General features: G+C 42.6%; 1 protein-coding gene and 1 long non-coding RNA gene across 4 annotated transcripts in view; one reads left to right on the plus strand and one right to left on the minus strand.

The window, feature by feature from the left end:
- The window catches only part of LOC129030867 (E3 SUMO-protein ligase RanBP2-like), a 40,042-nt gene extending 31,688 nt beyond the window's left edge, over window positions 1–8,354 (minus strand). For 2 of the 3 annotated variants that reach the window (XM_063649132.1, XM_054476665.2), the window contains exons 1-4: window positions 8,155–8,352; window positions 6,319–6,386; window positions 4,629–4,740; window positions 4,040–4,192 (exon numbers count right to left, since the gene is read on the minus strand). In XM_063649132.1, coding sequence (XP_063505202.1) covers window positions 4,040–4,192; window positions 4,629–4,740; window positions 6,319–6,386; window positions 8,155–8,226 — 405 coding nt within the window. In that variant the 5' untranslated portion in view covers window positions 8,227–8,352. Of the gene's footprint in view, window positions 1–4,039; window positions 4,193–4,628; window positions 4,741–6,318; window positions 6,387–8,154 lie in introns of all 3 variants that reach the window. The other variant, XM_063649133.1, reaches the window with a different exon arrangement.
- A 15-nt stretch (window positions 8,355–8,369) lies between these two features.
- Window positions 8,370–20,740, plus strand: LOC134737844 (uncharacterized). Its single transcript, XR_010123229.1, has 3 exons — window positions 8,370–8,503; window positions 17,815–17,873; window positions 19,121–20,740. It is a non-coding gene; the product is annotated as an uncharacterized LOC134737844 (long non-coding RNA).
- Window positions 20,741–21,182: the final 442 nt, after the last annotated feature.

Here is a 21,182-nt window from a genome sequence, read left to right on the forward strand (position 1 = left end):
AAATTATTAGATTAACACTTGTGCAATTTTAAACAAGTCATGCTCCCAAAGAGCACCATTCCACTATGTCTAGTTTTACGATGATGCCACCAAAAACACCATCCTATATACCTTATTCGTCCCTTCTGAGAGTTGCTTACAACCCAGAAACTAAGCCTCAAGAACTGTATGTGAAGAAAAGCATCTGTGATTACTGCAGTAGCTCACACTCTCTTCAGAGACTACCACGACTATTGCCACACATCCCTGTCCAACTGAGTCACCACCAGAAGCCTAGACCTCCCCAGTCAATCCTCAGCAACAAGGTCTTTATCTTCAAACTGCTTGCTCTGTATCTCCTTAAATCTGACTCAATCCTGCATCCCCTCTCCTCCCACTGTTCTGTTACCTTCATCATCATCTCAAAGTACTGTCATCACCTCCTGACCTTAAATGAAGACAGTATCATCTCAGGATAACCCCCACTACCATGATGGCTTTTTCTCTCTGAACTTACATACAAGGAGAGGAAGTAGGGTTTGTGGCCACTCACTTCTCATTTGCGATGCTCTTCCATCAGCCTCTCAAGAAGCTAGGAGCACAGGCATGCACCACCATGCCCGGCTAATTTTTTTTTAACGTTCTGTAGAGATGGGGTCTTGCCATGTGGCCCAGGCTGACTACTCAGTTCCTTAATCACCTCATCTCCAGTGATGTTATCCTCCACTCCAACCTCAAACATCCACTTGCCACTGACACAAGTCTTCAAAATCTGTATTTTGGTCATACCACCGAAACCACCATACCACCCTTCTTATTCTTCCACCTCACTGAGGGCCTACATACCCTTACTTTCAGAAATATACTTCTCCACCACATGACAAGTTCCCTTCAAGACAATAACATCATCAAGTTTTAAACACCTGTAAACACATATAAATACACACACTTTCTTCTGTCAGGCAAAAAATGCTATAATCCCTTATATCCATAATTACTGTTTGCTTACAGATTCCTTCAACTAATTCCCTCTTTTCCTCAGAAGAACCCTCCCAACTGGTTTCTGTGTGCTTAGATTTGGGAAATCATAACCCCAAGCTAACTGATTTCATTTTCATTATCTCAACCATCAAACTGGTGCTGCCTAAAACAAAATATCATTTTAGTACTAACAGACTCACTTTCTCCACTCCCTGACACTTCATACCTCCTCCTATTTCCTCAGCTTCCCCATACCTTCCTTTGACCCTCACTTTCAACCTATAACCTAGATTCATCCTTCACTGAGAAACTTGATGCTATCACACATAAATTCCATTTTACCTTACCTACTTAAATTCGTCTTTCCCCAACTCTCAAGACCAAGCCGCCCATTAGTACTCTGTATTTCATTCCCCTCTCTCCTTTATCAATTTCTCCTCTTCTGGATGAGACGGATGATACCCTGGCCTCTCCCTATTGCAAAAGCCCTAGTCTTTGACTCTATGTTAAAAATTTTTTTAAAAACCACTATGAGTGCTTTTAAAAAGTTCTATCTCATACTTGAGAGAAAAAGCCTTCTCAACAGTAATACTCTCATTCATTAAACAAACGTCAGAAACTGTTTACCTTAGCAAGCCTTAAATGTTAGGAGAAATGGAATTACTCTGCATGACAGTTATAAATCTCATGGATTTCAATTCCAAAAAAAAAAAAAAAAAATCTGATACAGGAAAGGTGTAACAGTGCCTTCAAGTTATTAAAGAAAATCTTTAAAGAATGCTTCAAAGTATCTAACTTGTTATACTGCAAGAAAAGAATCCCCCTATCATTACATATGTTCTTTAACACTACCGACACCAGATTAACTGAATTGCCACGCCCAATATGGGAATTATGTTTGAGGCATAACTCCTAAGAGAGTAAAGAAATCTGCACAATTAGACCTCACGTTTTAGACTAATATTTAAAATCCAGCTGCTTATTACTGGGGAGAAAAACTTATCAGTAATTTTTATCTTTGGAAGCATTTTCAATGCTTTTTCAGCTTCAAAAATCTGTACATGACTGTTCATAGCAGATGAACAATAGCCAAAACCTAGAAATAACCAAAATGCCCCTCAAAAGTGAATGGTTAAGGCTGGGCACAGTGGCTCACACCTGTAATCCCAGCACTTTGGGAGGCCGAAGTGGGTGGATCACCTGAGAACCCGGGAGGCAGAAGTTGCAGTGAGCCGAGATAGCACCACTGCACTCCAGCATGGGCGACAGAGCAAGACTGTCTCAAAAAAAAAAAAAAATAGTGGATGGTTAAATTGTGGACCATGAAATACTACTCAGAAGTAAAGGAACCAACTATGGATATACAAAACTTATATGGATCACAAATGGTATTATGCTGACTGAACAAGCCAACCTCAAAAGGTCACATGCTTGGCCGGGCGCGGTGGCTCACGCCTGTAATCCTAGCACTTTGGGAGGCTGGGGCGGGCAGATCACGTGAGGTCAGGAGTTCAAGACCAGCCAGGCCAACATGGTGAAACCCTGTTTCTACTAAAAATACAAAAATAAGTGGGACATGGTAACATGTGCCTGTAGTCCCAGCTACCCGGAAGGCTGAGGCAGGAGAATCGCTTGAACCTGGGAGGTGGAGGTGGCAGTGAGCTGAGATTGCGCCAGTGAACTCCAACCTGGGCAACAGAGCAAGACTCTGTCTCAAAAAAAATGAAAAAAGAAAAAAAAAAGTCACACACTTCATGATGACATTTACATAACATTTTGAAATCACCAAAGTATAAAGATGGAGAACAGATTAATGGTTGCCAGAGGTCAGGCATAGTGAAGAGAAGTAAGTAGCATGACTACAAAAGGGGCAGCATGAGGAAGATCTCTGTGGTAATAGAGTAGTTCTGTATCTTGACGGCAGTGGTGGTATGAATCTACACGTGATAAAATGAAAGAAAACTATACATACACATTGTACCAATGTCAAAATTCCTGATTTTCATATTGTGCTTTGGTCGGGTTAAACAGGTTGAGTATCCCTTATCCAAAATGCTTGAGACCAGAAGTATTTCAGATTTTGAATTTTTTCAGACTTTGGAATATTTGCAGGATACTTAGCAGGTAGAGCATCTCAAATCTGAAAATCTGAAATCCAAAATTTTCTAATGAGCATTTCCTTTGAGCACCATGTCAGTGCTCAAAAAATTTCAGATTTTGGAGCATTTAGGATTTCGGATTTTAAATGCTCAACCTGTATAAGCACTGGGGAAAAATGAAGTAGCATATAGGATCTTTCTGTACAATCTTTGCAACTTCCTGTGCAAAAAAATCTATAATTATTTCAAAATTAAAATTTTTTACATTTCTATCAGAAACATATATAATGGGGGTAGGAGGAGGCTAAAGGCAAATATACATTTATAATTTAATATTGTACATACACAATAAAGTATACATTAATATATAAAACATTACAATATACATTTTAAATGTTTGCCAAACATATTTGTGTAGATTTTCTCCAGAACAGTTACTTAGTAAACTATATTTTACTCTATAAAGAATATCAGGACCAGTCAACACACTAGCAAGAACTTCCTACCATTTTTAGTAATTACGTCTTATATACTAGAGAAACCACCTTTTATCTTTTGCTTGAAAACCTTACTATCTCAAAATACAATCCCTTCTACTTTCAGACAATAGTTATTAGAAAACTCTTCTTTAAAATATCCCTAAATTGTCATCCTGTAGGTAATTTTCACTTAAAGAAGCAAAAATTGGATACCAGACAGAACTTAATGTAAATCTTAGCTCTACTTAGTTTACAGCTACTAAACTGTAAAATCCCTAAAATATTAATTATTTCAGAAGGGTAAATGAGATGTCACTTATAAAGTATAACTATGCCTAATAAGACAGTAGATGCTCAGAAAGGTTTTAATACACTTTTTAAAAGAAAAATTTTAAAGGAAACACAAACACCTGGGCTTAAGGTTTGCTATTGAAAAGTAATTTAAACTCCAAATATTAGAAATGGTTATGTCTTTTCTCCCTTTATGTTTTGTTTGTTTACCTTTAGTTTATAAACTGCAGGACTTCCTGGGAAAAGTTTAGCTGCTCTTTCAACCCAGTATTTTGCTCTTCCATCAGTAACATCATTTTTACAAAGCAATTCTGCAATCTTCAACACAAGATCTTTTTGTGTTGGGTTTAATTCCACTGAACGCTAATATCAGAAAAGAAATTAAAGATTAGTAAATAAATTGTATGTATGTATGTAGGAGTATATATACTTATATATAAAGGTTAAAAAATGATCACTCCAACCCTTAAAAAATTCTACTTCTAGAGAAAACATGTTACTTCAAAGGTGTTAAAATAAAAGTGTCTTGGAATTTTCTGGAAATGAATCAAATAAAAATTATATTTGTGTCATCTGAATGCAAAAAACACAAAAGAACACCATTTCTGACCGTGTTAGACTTACAATTTATAGGTGTTAAACAATTCTATAGCTGTTCCAAGCTGTGTCACGTAATTGTACTACGATACCAATGCCTGTTTTATGATATTCATAAAATATATTTGACTTACTTATATAAATTTCTCTGGGCATCATGTGTTTGGCTATGCAAAGGCTATATTTGGATCCTATAACTTACCCTGTAACATCCAACGGCTTTGTCTGTGTTTTCTTCCAATTCATAAAGAAGACCCAGAAATCTATGAGCTTTGGGATCCCTCTCTTGCACATTAATGTAAGTACATATGTATCTGTTTTTTAAAAGTAATACAAAAGTAAATTAAACTTACAACTGTACTTTTAAATGCTAACCGAAGAATACATCTTAAACCAAAGCAACCACTAAACTTGTTTATATTGTTACTCAAAACTACCAATATTTATGCGATAACTCAAAAGTATTCATAGAAAGAAATGGGTAATATTTAAAAACACGTACATAGAGTTGACCACATACTCATTTTACCATTAAATGTCACATTTACCAAATTTTTCTCCAGTGTTATCCACACATAAGAAATGAACATATAAATTGCTTTTTCTTCCTGATCACATTTTAATAAAGCACTAACAGTTTTGCAAATAAATTAGAAGTGATTATAGTAAACATTTTTAAAGTTGTCATAATGCAAAATACTAAACAGCAACAATTTCCCAAACAAAGGGAAATACATTTACCCTTTAAGCAAGAAAGTAATTTCTAACAGTACTATATCCAGCTAAAATCGAACAGAAGAAAAATTACTAATTACAGTACCAAATACAGGAAATTTCCATTTCTCAAATCAAGTAACAACTAAAATAAGTAAATATCCTCTAGGTTCCTTGACAGTATTACAATCAGAGAAATTAGGCCAGACCTAAACTAAGGGATTAAAGTCTCACAGTAAAAAGGTACAAGAGTTAACAGTCACAGTGCTGCTAGTTACATAATTTATGTACCACCATTTTCCTTTCTTACCAGCATTTCCATCTTCCTTTGGATGCCTTTAAAAGCCTGCCTCCCAGCAGAAGCAGTAACACACACCTGTAGTCCCAACACTATGGGAGGCCGAGGCAGGCAGACTGCTGTGCTCAGAAGTTCAAGACTAGCCTGGGCAACATAGTGACACCTGTCTCTACCAAAAAATGCAAACCTTAGCCAGGTGTGGTGGTGCGCATCTGTATCCCCAGCTACTTGGGGCGCTGAGGTGGGAAGATCTCTTGAGCCCAGAAGGCAGAGGTTACAGTGAGCAAAGATGGAGTCAGCTGCTGCACTCCAGCCTGAGCAAGAGAGACAGATACTGCCTTAAAAAAAAAAAAAAAAAGCCTGCCTCCCTCTTAATTTCCTGCTTTAATCCACTCCAAGTCAGGAAATCAGAATCACCAAGCTTCTTACCCCTAGGATAGAGCCTTAGAGCATCACATACTGTGTCAATTAAAGATCTTTTATACAAGCTATTCTCCCGCCTTACACTTACAGTTTAATTTTTTATTCATTGCTATTTTTCATCTGATTAAGGTATCAGATATTTAACCAAAAACAAATTAAGATATAGGCATGGTCCTCTTTTACTCCAACAGAAGACAATTTTTAGAAAAAGTGTTTTAAGCCAAACAATTTCTTGCCCTTGGTATAAACAAGCAGCAGCATGCAGAAAACACTAATTACCGTTTCAATCTCAATGGAATCTAGGCTGGTCCTTAGCATCAGTCTGAGTGATAAATCCCTTATTCCAGAATACACTTAGGAAGAACTACTAAGAACATATTTTTACCTATTTCAAAGAAGAAAATGAGAAAAGGCATTGATTTTTAAAAAACGAATACATGTTACAGTTTGTACTTACTTTTTAGCAAGATCATATTCTTTAGCTTCATAATACAGCTTTGCAAAATAGAATCCGTTCATTGACATCTAAAAAAAAATTAAAAGTTGTTTTACTTTTCATACAGAAATATTTTCCAACATTTTTTCAAAAGCAGTAAAAACCTGTCCTAAGTTTAAGTTCAAATACGCCATTTTCATTCACTTAAAAGTTTTTTTTAAAGCCTGACAAATGCATAATTCCATGTTTTATAATTTCCTATCACAAAACAAAAAATAGAGCTGGGTGCAGTGGTTCATGCCTGTAAGCCCAGCACTGTGGGAGGCCGAAGTGGGCGGATCACCTGAGGTCAGGAATTTGAGACCAGCCTGGCTAACATGGTGAAACCCCGTCTCCACAAAAATACAAAAATTAGCCAGGCATAATGGCGGGTGCCTGTAATCCCAGCTACAGGCTGGGACAGGAGAATGGCGTGAACCCGGGAGGGAGAGTTTGCAGTGAGCCGAGATCGCGCCACTGCACTCCAGCCTGCGGGATAAAGCGAGACTCCGTCTCAAAAAAAAAAAAAGAAAAGAAAATGTCTAAAACGGGAGAAAGGGAATTAAGAATAACAAAAGTATATATGTGTGTTACTCAGAAGTATATAGATGTAAAGGGCAGAAAAAACAACTAACAGCTGTCAAAGGTGCCTGCCTGTAGTCCTAAGTACTCAGGAAACAGAGGTAGGAGGATCATTTATGCCTAAAAATTTGATGCCAGCCTGGGCAACACAGCAAGACCCTATTCTAAAAAAATAAAAATAAAAATAAGAGCTGTCAAGTAGCCTTTGAGAAGTAGGAATCAGCTGCAGAATAAGAAACCAACTTAACAGAACATAGAAAAACTAAACAGAAGCCATCTGGAAAAAGAAAAACTAGAGAAAGAATTATTTTTTTTCCTTTTTTTTTTTTTTTGGAGACGTAGTCTTGCTCTGTCACACAGGCTGGAGTGCAGTGGCGCAATCTCTGCTCACCACAACCTCTGCCTCCATGGTTCAAGAAATTCTCCTGTCTCAGCCTACCGAGTAGGTGGGACTACAGGTGCCTGCCACCACGCCCGGCTCATTTTTGTATTTTTAATACAGACGGATTTTCACCATATTGATCAGGCTGGTCTCTCGGCCTCACAAAGTGCTCGGATTACAGACGAAGAATATTTTTAAGGGCAAAAGCACAGCCGCCAAAGCTCACCCGGGAGCTGCGTCAGTCCCCACTGGGTTCCTCCAGGCCAAAGAGGTACGACCTCCGCCGCAGCATATAAAGTAAATGCCCAGGAGATGGGAAGAAACCCGCCGATATAGCACCCGGGTGCCCAAGCCCCCGAGAACTAGGCCGCGCCGGTACTACGCGGCGCGCCATCGGCCAGAAAGCCTGGGCCAGGGCGGGCCCACGAGCGAGCATCGTCGGGAGCGAGCACCGTCGGGAGCCAGCACCGTCGGGAGCCTGCACCGTCGGGAGCCTGCACCGTCGGGAGCCTGCACCGTCGGGAGCCTGCACCGTCGGGAGCCTGCACCGTCGGGAGCCTGCACCGTCGGGAGCCTGCACCGTCGGGAGCCAGCACCGTCGGGAGCCAGCACCGTCGGGAACAAGCCGGGAGAAAGAGGAAGCGCCGGCGCCAACGGTCTCCCGTCCACCGCGGTCCCCCAAGGACTCTCCCTGCGCTTGCAAGCGCCACGCCGCCCACAGGACTACGCTAGCCGGCCGGCGCCTCAACAGAGCGCGCCAGGGAGTAGCGCCCGTCGGGAGCCATGACGCCTGAGCCGCGCCAGGCCGCCGCCCGGCCAGGTCGAGGCCGTCGGTCTCTTCGAGAGCTACTCACCGTTCTAGGCGACGGGGCGGAGCCCTGCACCGAGGCGATGTACCGCTCCACGTCGGCCTTGCTGCGCCTCATCGCGCCGCCAACCTGGCTGCCGAGCCGCGTGAGACCAGCGCTCAGCCCCGCAGCAGTCGCCACTTCCAAGAGGAAAGCGCCTGGAAGTCAGGGACGCAGCGACGTAGCCCCCGGAGGACCATTCTGACGAACTTGCGTGCTGCGTCATCACTGTGCGTCACATTGGCGACGTCGGCGCTCGAGCTGCACTCGGCAGGGCTCTTGGCAGCGCCCTGGGCTCTGAGGTTGTCTTGGCAACCCCGGATCAGATTTCGGCCGCCAGCGTCCACAGCCTAAGGTAGATTTCCAGCAGATAACAATTTGCGTGATGGGCTCTTAAGCGTTTTGGTCACTTGTTCTAAATTATAAGTGCGTAATGCATTGGAAGAAAAAAGCACTCAGGCCAATTTGGTGAACGTCTAAATTGGAACAACGTTTCTGGAGATGACTGGTTAAATACGTTGCATCGGACATGTGTGAATACTAAAGCATACATTTTTAAATTCATATCTATTAAAAGAAATGAGGGTCGGGGGTGGTGGCTCACGCCTGTAATCCCAGCACTTTGGGAGGCTGAGGCAGGCGGATCACCTGAGGTCAGGAGTTCAAGACCAGCCTGACCAACATGGTGAAACCTTGTCTCTACTGAAAATACAAAAATTAGTTGGGCATGGTGGCGTTCACCTGTAATCTCAGCTACTCAGGAGGGTGAGGCAGGAAAATCGCGTGAACCCGGGAGGCAGAGGTTGCAGTGAGCTTAGACCACGCCACTGCACTGCAGCTTGGGTGACAGCAGGCACGCACCACCATACCCAGCTAATTTTTGTATTTTTAGTACAGACGGAGTTTCACCATGGTGGCCAGGCTGGTCTCAAACTCCTGACCTCAGGTGATCCACCCACCTCAGCCTCCTAAAGTGCTGGGATTACAGGCATGAGCTACTTCGCCTGCCCTATGTTTTGCTTATTAATCCCTTGTCAGATAGATAGTTTGCAGATAATTTCTCCCCTTCTGTGGGCTGTCCTTTCACTTTGTTGATTTTTTTCCTTTGGGGTGCAGGAGCTTTTTAATTTAATGTGATCCCATTTGTCCATTTTTGCTTTGCTTGCCTGTGCTTTTGAGGTATTACTCAGGAAATCTTTGCCCAGACCAATGTCCTGAAGAGTTCTCCCAATATTTTCTTGTAGTAATTTCATAGTTTGAGGTCTTAATTTTAAGTGTTTAATCCATTTTGATTTGATTTTTGTATATGGTTAGAGAGAAGTCTAGTTTCATTCTTTTGCATATGGATATCCAGTTTTCCTAGCACCATTTATTGAAGAGACCATCCTTTCCCCAATGTATGTTCTTGACACCATTGTTGTAACGAGTCCACTGTACTGTGTGGATTTGTTTCTGGGTTCTCTATTCTGTTCTAGTGGTCTATGCATCTGTTTTTATGCCAGTACCATGCTGTTCGATTGCTATAGCTCTGTAGTATAATTTGAAGTCAGGTAATGTGATTCCTCCAGTTGTGTTCTTTTTGCTCATGATAGCTTTGGCTATTCTGGGTCTTTTGTGGCTTCATATAAATTTTAGGATTATTTTTTCTATTTCTGTGAAGAATGTCATTGGTATTTAATAGGGATTGCGTTGAATCTGTAGATTGCTTTGGGTAGTATGGACATTTAAAAAATATTGATTTTTCCAATCCATAAACATGGAATATTCTTCTATTTATTGGTGTCCTCTTCAATTTCTTTCATCAGTATTTTATTGTTTTCATTATAGAGGTCTTTCACCTTTTTGGTTAAGTTCATTCCTAGGTATTTTATTTTATTTGCAGCTACTGTAAATAGGATTACTTTCTTGATTTTTCAGATTTTTTGCTGTTGGCATATAGAAATGCTACTGATTTTTATATGTTTATTTTGTATCCTCCAATTTTACTGAATTTGTTTTTCAGTTCTAATAGTTTTTTTTGGGGAGCAGGTCATTAGATTTTTGAAATATAAGATCATATCATCTGCAGACAAGAATAATTTGACTTCTTTCTTTCCAATTTGAATGCCCTTTGTTTCTTTCTCTTCTCTGATTTCTTTCTCTTCTCTAATTTCTGTAGCTAGGACTTCCCCAGTACTTGTTGAATAACAGCAGTGAAAGTGGGTATCCTTCTCTTGTTCCAGGTCTTAGAGGAAAGGCTTTCAGTTTTTCTCCATTGAGTATGATATTAGCTGTGGGTCTGTTATATGGTTTTTATTATGTTGAAGTATGTTCTGTCTATATGCAGTTTTTTGAGAGTTTCTTTTCATCACAAAATACATTGATTTTCCCATCTCAGCCTCCTGAGTAGCTGGGACTACAGGGGCATGCCACCACACTTGATTAATTTTTTATTTTTAGTGGAGGTGGAGTCTTGCTATATTGACCAGACTGGTTTCAAACTGTTGGCCTCAACTGATTCTCTCACCTTGGCCCCCCAACGTGCTGGGATTACAGGCATAAGACACTCACTGTGCCTGGCCAAGATGTTGAATATTATCAAATGTTTTTCCAGCATCTAGTGAAGTAGTCATATCAATTCTGTCCTTTATTTTGTTGATATGATGTATTACATTGATTGCTTTGCAGACACTGAGCCATCCTTGTATCCCTGGGATAAATCCCACTTGGTCATGATAAATGATCTTTTTTAATGTATTGGTGAATTTGCTTGCTAGTATGTTGAGGATTTTTGCATCAACGTTTATCAAGAATATTGACCTGTAGCTTCCCTTCCCTTCCCTTCCCTCCCCTCCCCTCCCCTCCTCTCTCCTCTCCTCCCCTCCCTCCTTGCTTTATATATCTGGGTGCTCTAGTATTGGATGCATATATATTTGTAATTGTTATAGTCTCTTGATGAGTGGACCCTTTTTCATTATATAATGATCTTCTTTGTATTTTTTATAGTTTTTGTCTTGAAATCTATTTGGTATGATGTAGTATAGTTACTTTGGCTCTTTTTTGCCTTCCATTTGCATAAAGTATCCTTTCCCAATCCCTTTATTTTCAATCTATGTGTGTCTTTATAGGTGAAGTGTGTTTCTTGTAGGCAACAGGTTGTTGGGCCTTTTTTTTTTTTTTTTTAATCTATTCTGCCACTGTGTCTTTTGATTGGAGAGTTTAGTCCATTTATATTCAATATTATTACTGAAAAGTAAGCACTTAACTACTTCAATTTTGATACTTGTTTCCTGGTGGTTTTGTAGTCGTTCCTACCTACCTACCTTCCTTCCTTCCTCCCCTCCCCTCCCTCCCTCCCTCCTTCCCTCCTTCCTTCCTTCCTTCTTGTGAAGGTGATTTTCTCTGCTGGTATGTTTTAATTTCTTGCTTTTTATTTTTTCTGTATCTGTTTTAGGTTTTTTTATTTGAAGTTACCACAAGGCTTGCAAATATCATCTTATAATTTACTATTTTAAACTGATGAAAACATAACACTGTAAAAACAAATAAGCAAAGAGAAAACTAATAAAAATTCTACACTTTACCTTCATCTCCCCACTTTTTAACATTTTGTTTTCTCTGTTTTTATCTTATTATATTGTCTATGTCTTGAAAAACTGTTGTTATTTTTTGATAGGTTCATCTTTTAGTCTTTTTTTTTTTTTTTTTTTGAGATGGAGTCTTCCCCTGTCACCCAGGCTGGAGTGCAATGGCGTGATCTTGGCTCACTGCAACCTCCGCCTCCTGGGTTCAAGCGATTCTCCTACCTCAGCCTCCTGAGTAACTGGGATTACAGGCGTGTGCCTCCACGCCCAGCTAATTTTTGTATTTTTGGTAGAGACAGGGTTTCACCATCTTGGCCAGGCTGGTCTCGAACTCCTGACCTCGTGATCCACCTGCCTTGGCCTCCCAAAGTGCTGGGATTACAGGCGTGAGCCACTGTGCCCTGCCCTCATCTTTTAGTCTTTCTACTCAAGGTATGAGTAGTTTACACACAACAATTACAGTGTTACCATATTCTGTGTTTATGTGTGCACTTACTATTACCAATGAGGTGTTTTTTTTAACCTTCAGATGATTTCTTATTGCTCATTAATGTCCTTTTCTTTCAGATTGAAGAACTCCCTTTAGCATTTCTTGTAGGACAGGTCTATTGTTGATGAAGTTCCTCAGCTTTTGTTTGTTTGAGAAAGTCTTTATTTCTCCTTCATGTTTGAAGGATTTTTTCACTGGATATACTATTCTAGGATAAAAGCGGGTTTGTTGTGGTAGTTGTTGCTGTCGTTGCTTTTCAGCTCTTTAAATATGTCATGTCACTCACTCCTGGCGGAGTGGGAATCAGGGGGCTGACAGCCTTCAGAGCTGAGAGCCACGAACAGAGTTTTACTCACATACTTATTGAGAGCAAGCCAGTAATAAACATTGTTTCTATAGATTATAGATTAACTAAAACGGGAAACAAAAGTCTCTCTATGCTGAGCTGACTAGACCTTGGGGAGGGGTGACATATGAACCCCTGTGGCCACCACCACTGGGACTGCACTGGGTCAGACCCAAAGCTAGCACAACACTGGGTCTCACCCAAGGCCTGTGGGAACTGCTGCCTGGTTACCATTGTTGTTTCCTCACAGCCCACAGGCTCTACTGTCAGCAGGTCGTGAATCCAGTCAGGCTTACAGTCTTCCTTTCAGGGAAGTTCATTCCCCCTGTTTCCAAGTATATCCAGAGATATCATCCCATCTGGAAGTCAGGGCCTGGGGTTGGAAAACTTAGGAATCTATCTGGTGCTCTATTCTACTGCTGCTGACCTGGCACCCATGCCACAAGACAAAGTCCTTCCACTCTTCTCTCTCCTTTCCTCAAGCAGAAGGAACCTCTCCCTGTGGCCACCACCACCCCAGGCCCACAGTGAGTACTCTTTGGCTACTGCCAGTGTTCACTCAAGCCCCAAGAGCTCTGTGTCTTGGCTATTATATATATGATTCTGTGTCTTGGCTATTATAAATAATGCTGCAGTCAACATGGGAGTGCATATTTCCCTTTGACATATTCATTTTCTTTGGATACATACCCAGCAGTGAGATTTCTGGGTCATATGCCACTTCTACTTTTAATTTTTTGAGGCACCTCCATACTGTTTTCCATAATGGCTAGATTCGTGTATATACTCACCTAGAGTGTATAAGGGCTCCATTTCTCCACGTCTACACCAGCATTTGTTATTTTTTGTCTTTAAAAACATTTTTAGATTGAGGTGTACATGTGTAGGTTTGCTACATGGGAGTTAAAACATAATCCTTTCTTTTTCTTTTTCATAAATAGAGACAGGATCTTGCTATATTGCCCAGGCTGGTCTTGAACTGCCTTGACCTCCTAAAGTGTCAGAACCACAGATGTGAGCCACTCCACCAAACCTAGAACTTCATCTTCTTTTGTAAATGTGCTTTCATCTTCAGCATTCCAGACTTAGTACCATCCTCCCAGGCACTTTATGTCCTCTTCTTTGCTCTCATCCTTGGCATCTTGTCCCAAACTGAGTCCTGTCAATTTCACCTCTAAAATAGATCTGTAATATCTTTCCTTTTTCTCTTAGCCACTTTCATGCTGCTGATAAAGACATACCTGAGACTGAGCAATTTACAAAAGAAAGAGGTTTAATGGATTCACAGTTCCACGTGGCTGGGGAGGCCTCACAATCATGGCGGAAGGTGAAAGGCATGTCTCACATGGCAGCAGACAAGAGAAGAGTGACAGCCAAGCGAAAGGGGTTTCCTCTTATAAAATCATCAGATCTCATGAGAGTTATACACTACCATGAGAACAGTATGGCGGAAACTGCCCCCATGATTCAATTGTCTCCCACTGGGTCCCTCCCACAACACAAGGGAATTATGCGAGCTACAATTTGAGATGAGATTTTGGTGGGGACACAGCCAAATCATATCATTCCACTCCTTACCCCTCCCAAATCTCATGTCCTCATATTTCAAAACGAATCATGCCTTCCCAACAGTCCCCTAAGGTCTTAATTCATTTCAGCATTAACTCAAAAGTTCACAGTCTAATGTCTCATCTGAGACAAGGCAAGTCCCTTCTGCCTATGAGCCTATAAAATCAAAAGTACGTTAGTTATTTCCTAGATACAATGGGGTACAGGCATTGGGTAAATACAGCCATTCCAAATGGGAGAAATTGGCCAAAACAAAGGGACTACAGGCCCCATGCAAGTCTGAAATTCAGCAGGGCAGTGAAATCTCAAAGTTCCAAAATGATATTTGACTCCACATCTCACATACGGGTCATGCTGATGAAAGAGGTGGTTGCCCATGGTCTTGGGCAGCTTCTCCCCTGTGGCTTTGCAGGGTACAGCCTCCCTCCTGGCTGCTTTCATAGGCTGGTGTTGAGTGTCTGCAGCTTTTCTAGGTACACAGTGCAAGCTGTCAGTGGATCTACCATTCTGGGATCTGGAGGACAGTGGCTCTCTTCTCAGAGTTCCACTAGGTAGCACCCCAGTGGGGACTCTGTGTGGGGGGGCACCCATCCCACATTTATTTTCCTCACTGCCCTAGCAGAGGTTCTCCATGAGGTCCCCACTGCTGCAGCAAACCTCTGCCTGGACGTCCAGGCATTTCCATACATCCTCTGAAATCTAAGCAGAGGTTCCCAACCTCAATTCTTGACTTCTGTATACCTGCAGGCTCAATACCATGTGGAAGCTGCCAAGGCTTGGGTCTTGCACCCTCTGAAGCCATGGCCTGAGGTGTACCTTGGCCCCTTTTAGTCATGGCTGGAGTTGCTGGGACACAGGGCACCAAGTCCCTAGACTGCACACAGCAGAGGGACCCTGGGCCCGGCCCACAAAGCAATTTTTGCCTTCTAGGCCTCTGGGCCTGTATGGCAAGAAGCTGCCACAAAGATCTCTGACATGCCCATTGTCTTGGTGATTAACATTCGGCTCCTTATTACTTATGCAAATTTCTCCAGATGGCTTGAATTTCTCCTCAGAAAATGGAATTTTCTTCTCTATTGCATTGTTAGGCTGCAAATTTTCCAAACTTTTATTCTCTGCTTCCCTTATAAAACCGAATGCCTTTAATAGAACCCAAGTCACCCCTTGAATGCTTTGCTGCTTAGAAATTTCTTCTAACATATACCCTAAATCATCTCTCTCAAGTTCAAAGTTCTGCATATCTCTTGGGCAGGGGCAAAATGCCACCAGTCTCTTTGCTAAAACATAGCAAGAACCACCTTTGCTCCAGTTTCCAAGTTCCTCATGTGTATCTGAGACCACCTCAGCCTGGATTTCATTGTACATATCATTATCAGCATTTTGGTCAAAGCCATTCAACATGTCTATAGGGAATTCCCAACTTTCCCACATTTTCCTGTCTTCTGAGTCCTCCAAACTCTTCCAACCTCTGCCTGTTACCCAGTTCCAAAGTTGCTTCCACATTTTCGGGTATCTTTTCAGCAGTGTCCCACTCCCGGTACCAATTTACTGTATTAGTCCATTTTCATGCTGCTGATAAAGACATACCCAAGGCCAGGTGTGGTGGCTGTAATCCCAACACTTTGGGAGGCCAAGGCAGACAGATCACTTGAAGTCAGGAGTTCGAGACCAGCCTGGCGAACATGATGAAATGCTGTCTCTACTAGAATGAAAAAAAAAAATAGCCGGACAAGGTGGCAGGCACCTGTAATCCCAGCTACTTGGGAGGCTGAGGCAGGAGAATCACTTGAACCCAAGTTGCAGTGAGCCAAGGTCATACCGCTGTACTCCAGCCTAGGTGACAGTGAGACTCTGTCTCAAAAATAAATAAATAAACAAACAAATAAGACATACTCGAGACTTAGCAATTTACAAAAAAAAGAGATTTAATGGACTCACAGTTCCACGTGGCTGGGGAGGCCTCATAATCACGGCAGAAGGTGAAAGTTACATCTCACATGGCAGCAGAGAAGAGAACAGTGAAAGCCAAGCAAAAGAGGTTTCTTCTTCTTCTTTTTTTTTTGAGACAGAGTCTCACTCTGTTGCCCAGGCTGGAGTGCAGTGGCATGATCTCAGCTCACTCTAAGCTCAGCCTCCCAGGTTCATGCCATTCTCCTGCCTCAGCCTCCTGAGTAGCTGGGACTACAGGCGCCCGCCACCACAACTGGCTAATTTTTCGTATTTTTAGTAGAGACGGGGTTTCACGGTGTTAGCCAGGATGGTCTCGATCTCCTGACCTCATGATCCACCCTCCTCGGCCTCCCAAAGTGCTGGGATTACAGGCATGAGCCACCGCACCTGGCCGGGGTTTCTTCTTATAAAATCATCAGATCTCGTGAGACTTATTCACCAGCAGGAGAACAGTATGGGGGAAACCACCTCCGTGATTCAATTATCTCCCACTGTGTCCCTCCCACAACACAAGGGAATTATGGGAGCTACAATTTGAGATGAGATTTCAGTGGGGATACAGCCAAGCCATAGCCCCATCACTCTAGTCCAACCATCATCTCTCATCTGGTCTTCTGTGAAGTCTCCCGAGTCACTCTGGCTCACCTCCAATGCAATCAGCAGCCACGGGACACTTTTTAAAACATAAATCTGACCGTCATGTGCCTGCGGAGTATCCCAGGGGCTGGATGGAGAACACCCTCCTCAGCTTCTAGGATTCTTAGGGTTGGGGACCCAGGTGCAGCAGGTGAGGAGTTGGAAGTCATCATAGAGAGGCAGGGTTCGTGAGAAGCCATTTCTCAGAGAAATTTTTGGGAACAGAGACAATAGCTCCCCTTGGGACTGAAGGCAGCTGGAATGTGGGACAGGAGACTGAAGAAGCAAGAGTCCAGGAAGCACCTGCCTAAAAGGAATTACCTAGAACTTGAGAGCTGAATGCAGCCGGGGGCAGTACCCACAGGAAGAGAAGCTTTGATGTCAGCCTAGACTTGGGTTTCTAGCTGAGCTCCTCCATTCTCAAGGAAGCCACTTTCCTCAGCTGTCAATTCCGGTGAATTAATGAGAACTCAAAGAGATGACATTTGCAAAAGATCCTGATATCCTCAATAAATATTTTCAACCTGTATGCAATAGTGTCTTTTCTTATAATATTTATTACAATACTGGAGTAATAGGAAATGTTAAGAGGTAGCAGACAGAGGGAATGAGGAGGAAGAGTTTATTTATTTATTTGAGATGGGGAGTGGGTTTCACTCCTATCACCCCGGCTGGAGTGCAGTGGCGCAATCTTGGCTCACTGTAACCTCTGCCTCCTGGGTTCAAGCAATTGTCCTGTGTCAGCCTCCCGAGTAGCTGGGATAACAGATGCGCACCACCATGCCTTGCTAATTTTTTGTATTTTTAATAGAGACAGGGTTTCACCATGTTGGCCAGTCTGGTCTCGAACTCCTGACCTCAGGTGATCTGCCTGCCTCAGCCTCCCAAAGTACTGGGATTACAGGCGTGAGCCACCATGCCTGGCCACGAGGAAGATATTTAGGAGATATTTCAGAGGAGAAATAATATGGGTGGAGCAGACACTTTCTGAAACTTTGAAGAGATCACTGAACAAAGAGGATTTTTAGGAAGTCTGGTTTTGTGATGTGTGAAATGATTCTTTTTGGTGTCTGCAAGGTAATTTTCTCTAAAGTTCTGTATTGCTTTTGCAGGCTTTTGGTGACTAATTTATGCTCCTTGAAACAAGTACCAGGCAGAACCTGGACTAAAGGTAAGAGAAGACTGAATTCATTTGAGACACAAACTCAAACTGAGAAGAGGATCTTGCATTTGGGAAGTAAAACAGGCTTGGGGTGCAGCAGTCACAGCTCACCTGGCCCTGAGGGTTTGGTAAGGAATATCTTGTGCTGTTTCTGTTTAGTCCCACCTACGTCCAGGTGCAGCAAGCTTTCTTTTTCTTCTTTCTTTTCCTTTTTCTTTTTTTTTTTTAAGACAGAGTCTCACTCTGTCAACAAGGCTGGAGTGCAGTGGGGCGATCTCGCTCTCAGCTCACTGCAACCTCTGCCACCCAGGTTCAAGCGATTCTCATGCCTCAGCCTCCTGAGCAGCTGGGATTACAGGTGGCCACCACGCCCCACTAATTTTTGTATTTTTAGTATCTATGGGGTTTCACCATATTGCCCAGGCTGGTCTCAAACTCCTGACCTCAAGTGATCCGCCCACCTCAGCCTCCCAAAGTGCTGGGATTACAGGTGTGAGCCATGATGCCCAGCTATGTTTTTTTTTTTTTTTTTTCATTTCTTGTAGAGATGGAGGGTCTCACTATCTTGCCCAGGCTGGTCTTGAACTCCTGGCCTCCAGCAAATCCTCCCTCCCAGCCTCCCAAAGTGCTGGGATTACAGGGCTGAAACACCGTGCCCGACCTAGCTTTCTTTTCAGTACCTCCTCCACTCCCACACTGACTGTCTGGGATCCTCCCTCTGTCTGGGAGGTAAGTATTTGCGAGTGTATGCCAGGTCTTTGAAAGGAAGGTTATCCATAAAGGGGCTGGCAAGGACTAAACAAGCCTGAGGACGCAGGTGGGCATCGTCTCTGTGGAGCCATTGCCAGGCAACATGCTGGCTGCTGCCCAGGAGAACCTCCCAGGATGGTAACATGGCCCTCTGGGCTGATGACAGCGTGCTTTTGTAGGTAGGGCTGGGCATCCCCAGATTTCCCCACACTGTAATACCTTTTAATTGTTGGTATGTGCTAGAGCTTGGTGTAAAAAATAAAATGGACGAGTTCCATTTTGGGGGTCAGGATAGAGTTTTTAATGGGTGCATTAGTTCTCTTTTTACCTCAACTCTGCCAACAACAGAGAGGAACCCAGTGTTCTTACACTCCCCTCCCAGAGTTAAAGTTCAGGAACTCCCTGAGTGTCCAAATCTGGATCCTTGCTCACAGTGCCCTGCCTTGTGGTCTCATCATCTCAGACACAGGTAGAGAACGACAAAATCCTTTTTTTTTTTTTTTTAGATGGAGTCTCACTCTGTGGCCCAGGCTGGAGTACACTGGCATGATCTTGGCTTACTGCAACCTCTCCCTCCTGGTTCAAATGATTCTCCTGCCTCAGCCTCCCGAGTAGCTGGGATTACAGGTGTGCACTACCATGCCTGGCTAATTTTTGTATTTTTAGTAGAGATCAGGTTTCACCATGTTGGCCAGGCTGGTCCAAACTCCTGACCTCAAGTGATCCACCTGCCTCGGTCTCCCAAAGTGCTGGGATTACAGGTGTGAGGCTCTGCGCCCGGCCGAGAACAATAAAATCTTAACCCTCAATGTCTGCACTGGGTGTGCAGAGTGAGTGACTTCCAAAAAGTCATAAATACGCTTTAAATCATTCATTTACTCATTCTGTAAACATGTATTGAATACCCTTTATGTGCCATAAGGAATACAGGAAAAAAAAAAAAAAAACCTTTGTTTTTGTTCTCAAGACAACAACAAACCAAAGTGCTGTAGGTGCTATGGTAGAAATATCCACATGTTGCTTGAAACACAAGGAACACACGTCTAACGTGGGACCCAGCATTGGAAACCCAGTCCAAATCTTGCTGGGTGAGGTTGTAGGGATTCTTCAGTCATTGACTGATTCAACAAAGATTTACTGAACACTTACAATGTGCCAGGCTGTTATCTGGGCACTGAAGACTCAGTCTTATAAATGAAGTAGCCAGATTCACAGTTCTTATGGAGCTTGTGTTTGAGTTGTGGTGTGGGGAGGGAGCTAAGGCAGAGGATGCAGAAGAGACAGACTGTATACCAGTCAGCCAATAAGCAAGCCATTGATTCCATGTGTTTTACTGAGTGTCTAATATGTGTCAGGCAGAGTGTTGCATGCTGGTATTATAAAGACAAATGAGACACAGCCCCTGTCCCTGAGGGGTTAGATAAAAAGGAAAGAGCCTGTAGGAAGGCCTAGTGCAAAGAATGGTGCTGTGTTTGGGGAAAATCAAGCTGTGTAGTTGAGCTGGGGCATAGGGTGTTGTGAGGGAGGGGGCTCCCTCTTTCAGTGATGAAATGCACCCTTTCCACAACTTGGGAAAGAATCCTTCCTGGAAACTTCACAGGAACCCTCTCAAAGTACTTATCGATGTAGACATTTGAAACACACTGTAGGTCCTGGGTGTCTATAAAATAGCATCATCCAGCCAATCATCTCTCCCCACATTGCTGAACTGAGGACATGTGAACTGGTATCTCTCGGTGGTTCAGAACAGGGGCCACCACCTGTGTAGTAAAGAAAGTGTTTTTGGAACACAGTCATGGCCATTCATTTAAATATTATCTATGACTGCTCTGGTGCTACAATGGCAGAGGCGAGTAATTATGACAAAGACCACGTAGCCCAAAAGCCTATCTGGGCCTGTAAGAAAAAGCTGCCAACCCCTGGTCTAGGAGTTCTGCTTACCTGAAATACAAACCAATAATGAGTTTCTGACACACCAAGTTCAATTCCCTCCCTCCCTTCCTTCCTTCCTTTTTCCTTTTCTTCCTTCCCTTCCTCCCTTCCTCCTCCCTTCCTCCCTTCCCCCTTGTCACTCTCTCTCTCCTTCTCACTCTCTCTCTCTCTTCCTTCCTTGCTTTCTTACCTAACCCACATTCCCACAAACTGATGTGAATAAAAACAAGTGTTGGACCTGAAGGCGTCAAAGTTAAACTACAACTAGGATCTGCCTTCTGAGGTATGGCAAGAAACGAATTGGTTAATGTTCGCAAAATGCCAGGACATTCTTGAATAAAAGGACCTATATAAATTCAAAGTATTTATAATTATTATGATTATTATTATAATTTATGAGATGTCATAAATCTCTCCAAAATAGGATGAGATCAACACTTTTAACAAGAGAACAGGACTCTATATAAATCGCTGTGGGCTCACCACCTCTAAGGAGGAGCACTGACTGAAGACAGGTGAGTGTGAAGCAGAGGCATGGATCTTACACTCGGGCTTATTGAGGATGAAAATTCAGTGTATGGTGATCAGCTGGCAATGATTGTGTCTCTGCTGCATAAGAAATATTGGACTTAGGCA

Source organism: Pongo pygmaeus, chromosome 12 (assembly GCF_028885625.2).
Source record: "Pongo pygmaeus isolate AG05252 chromosome 12, NHGRI_mPonPyg2-v2.0_pri, whole genome shotgun sequence".
Classification (NCBI taxonomy): domain Eukaryota; kingdom Metazoa; phylum Chordata; class Mammalia; order Primates; family Hominidae; genus Pongo; species Pongo pygmaeus.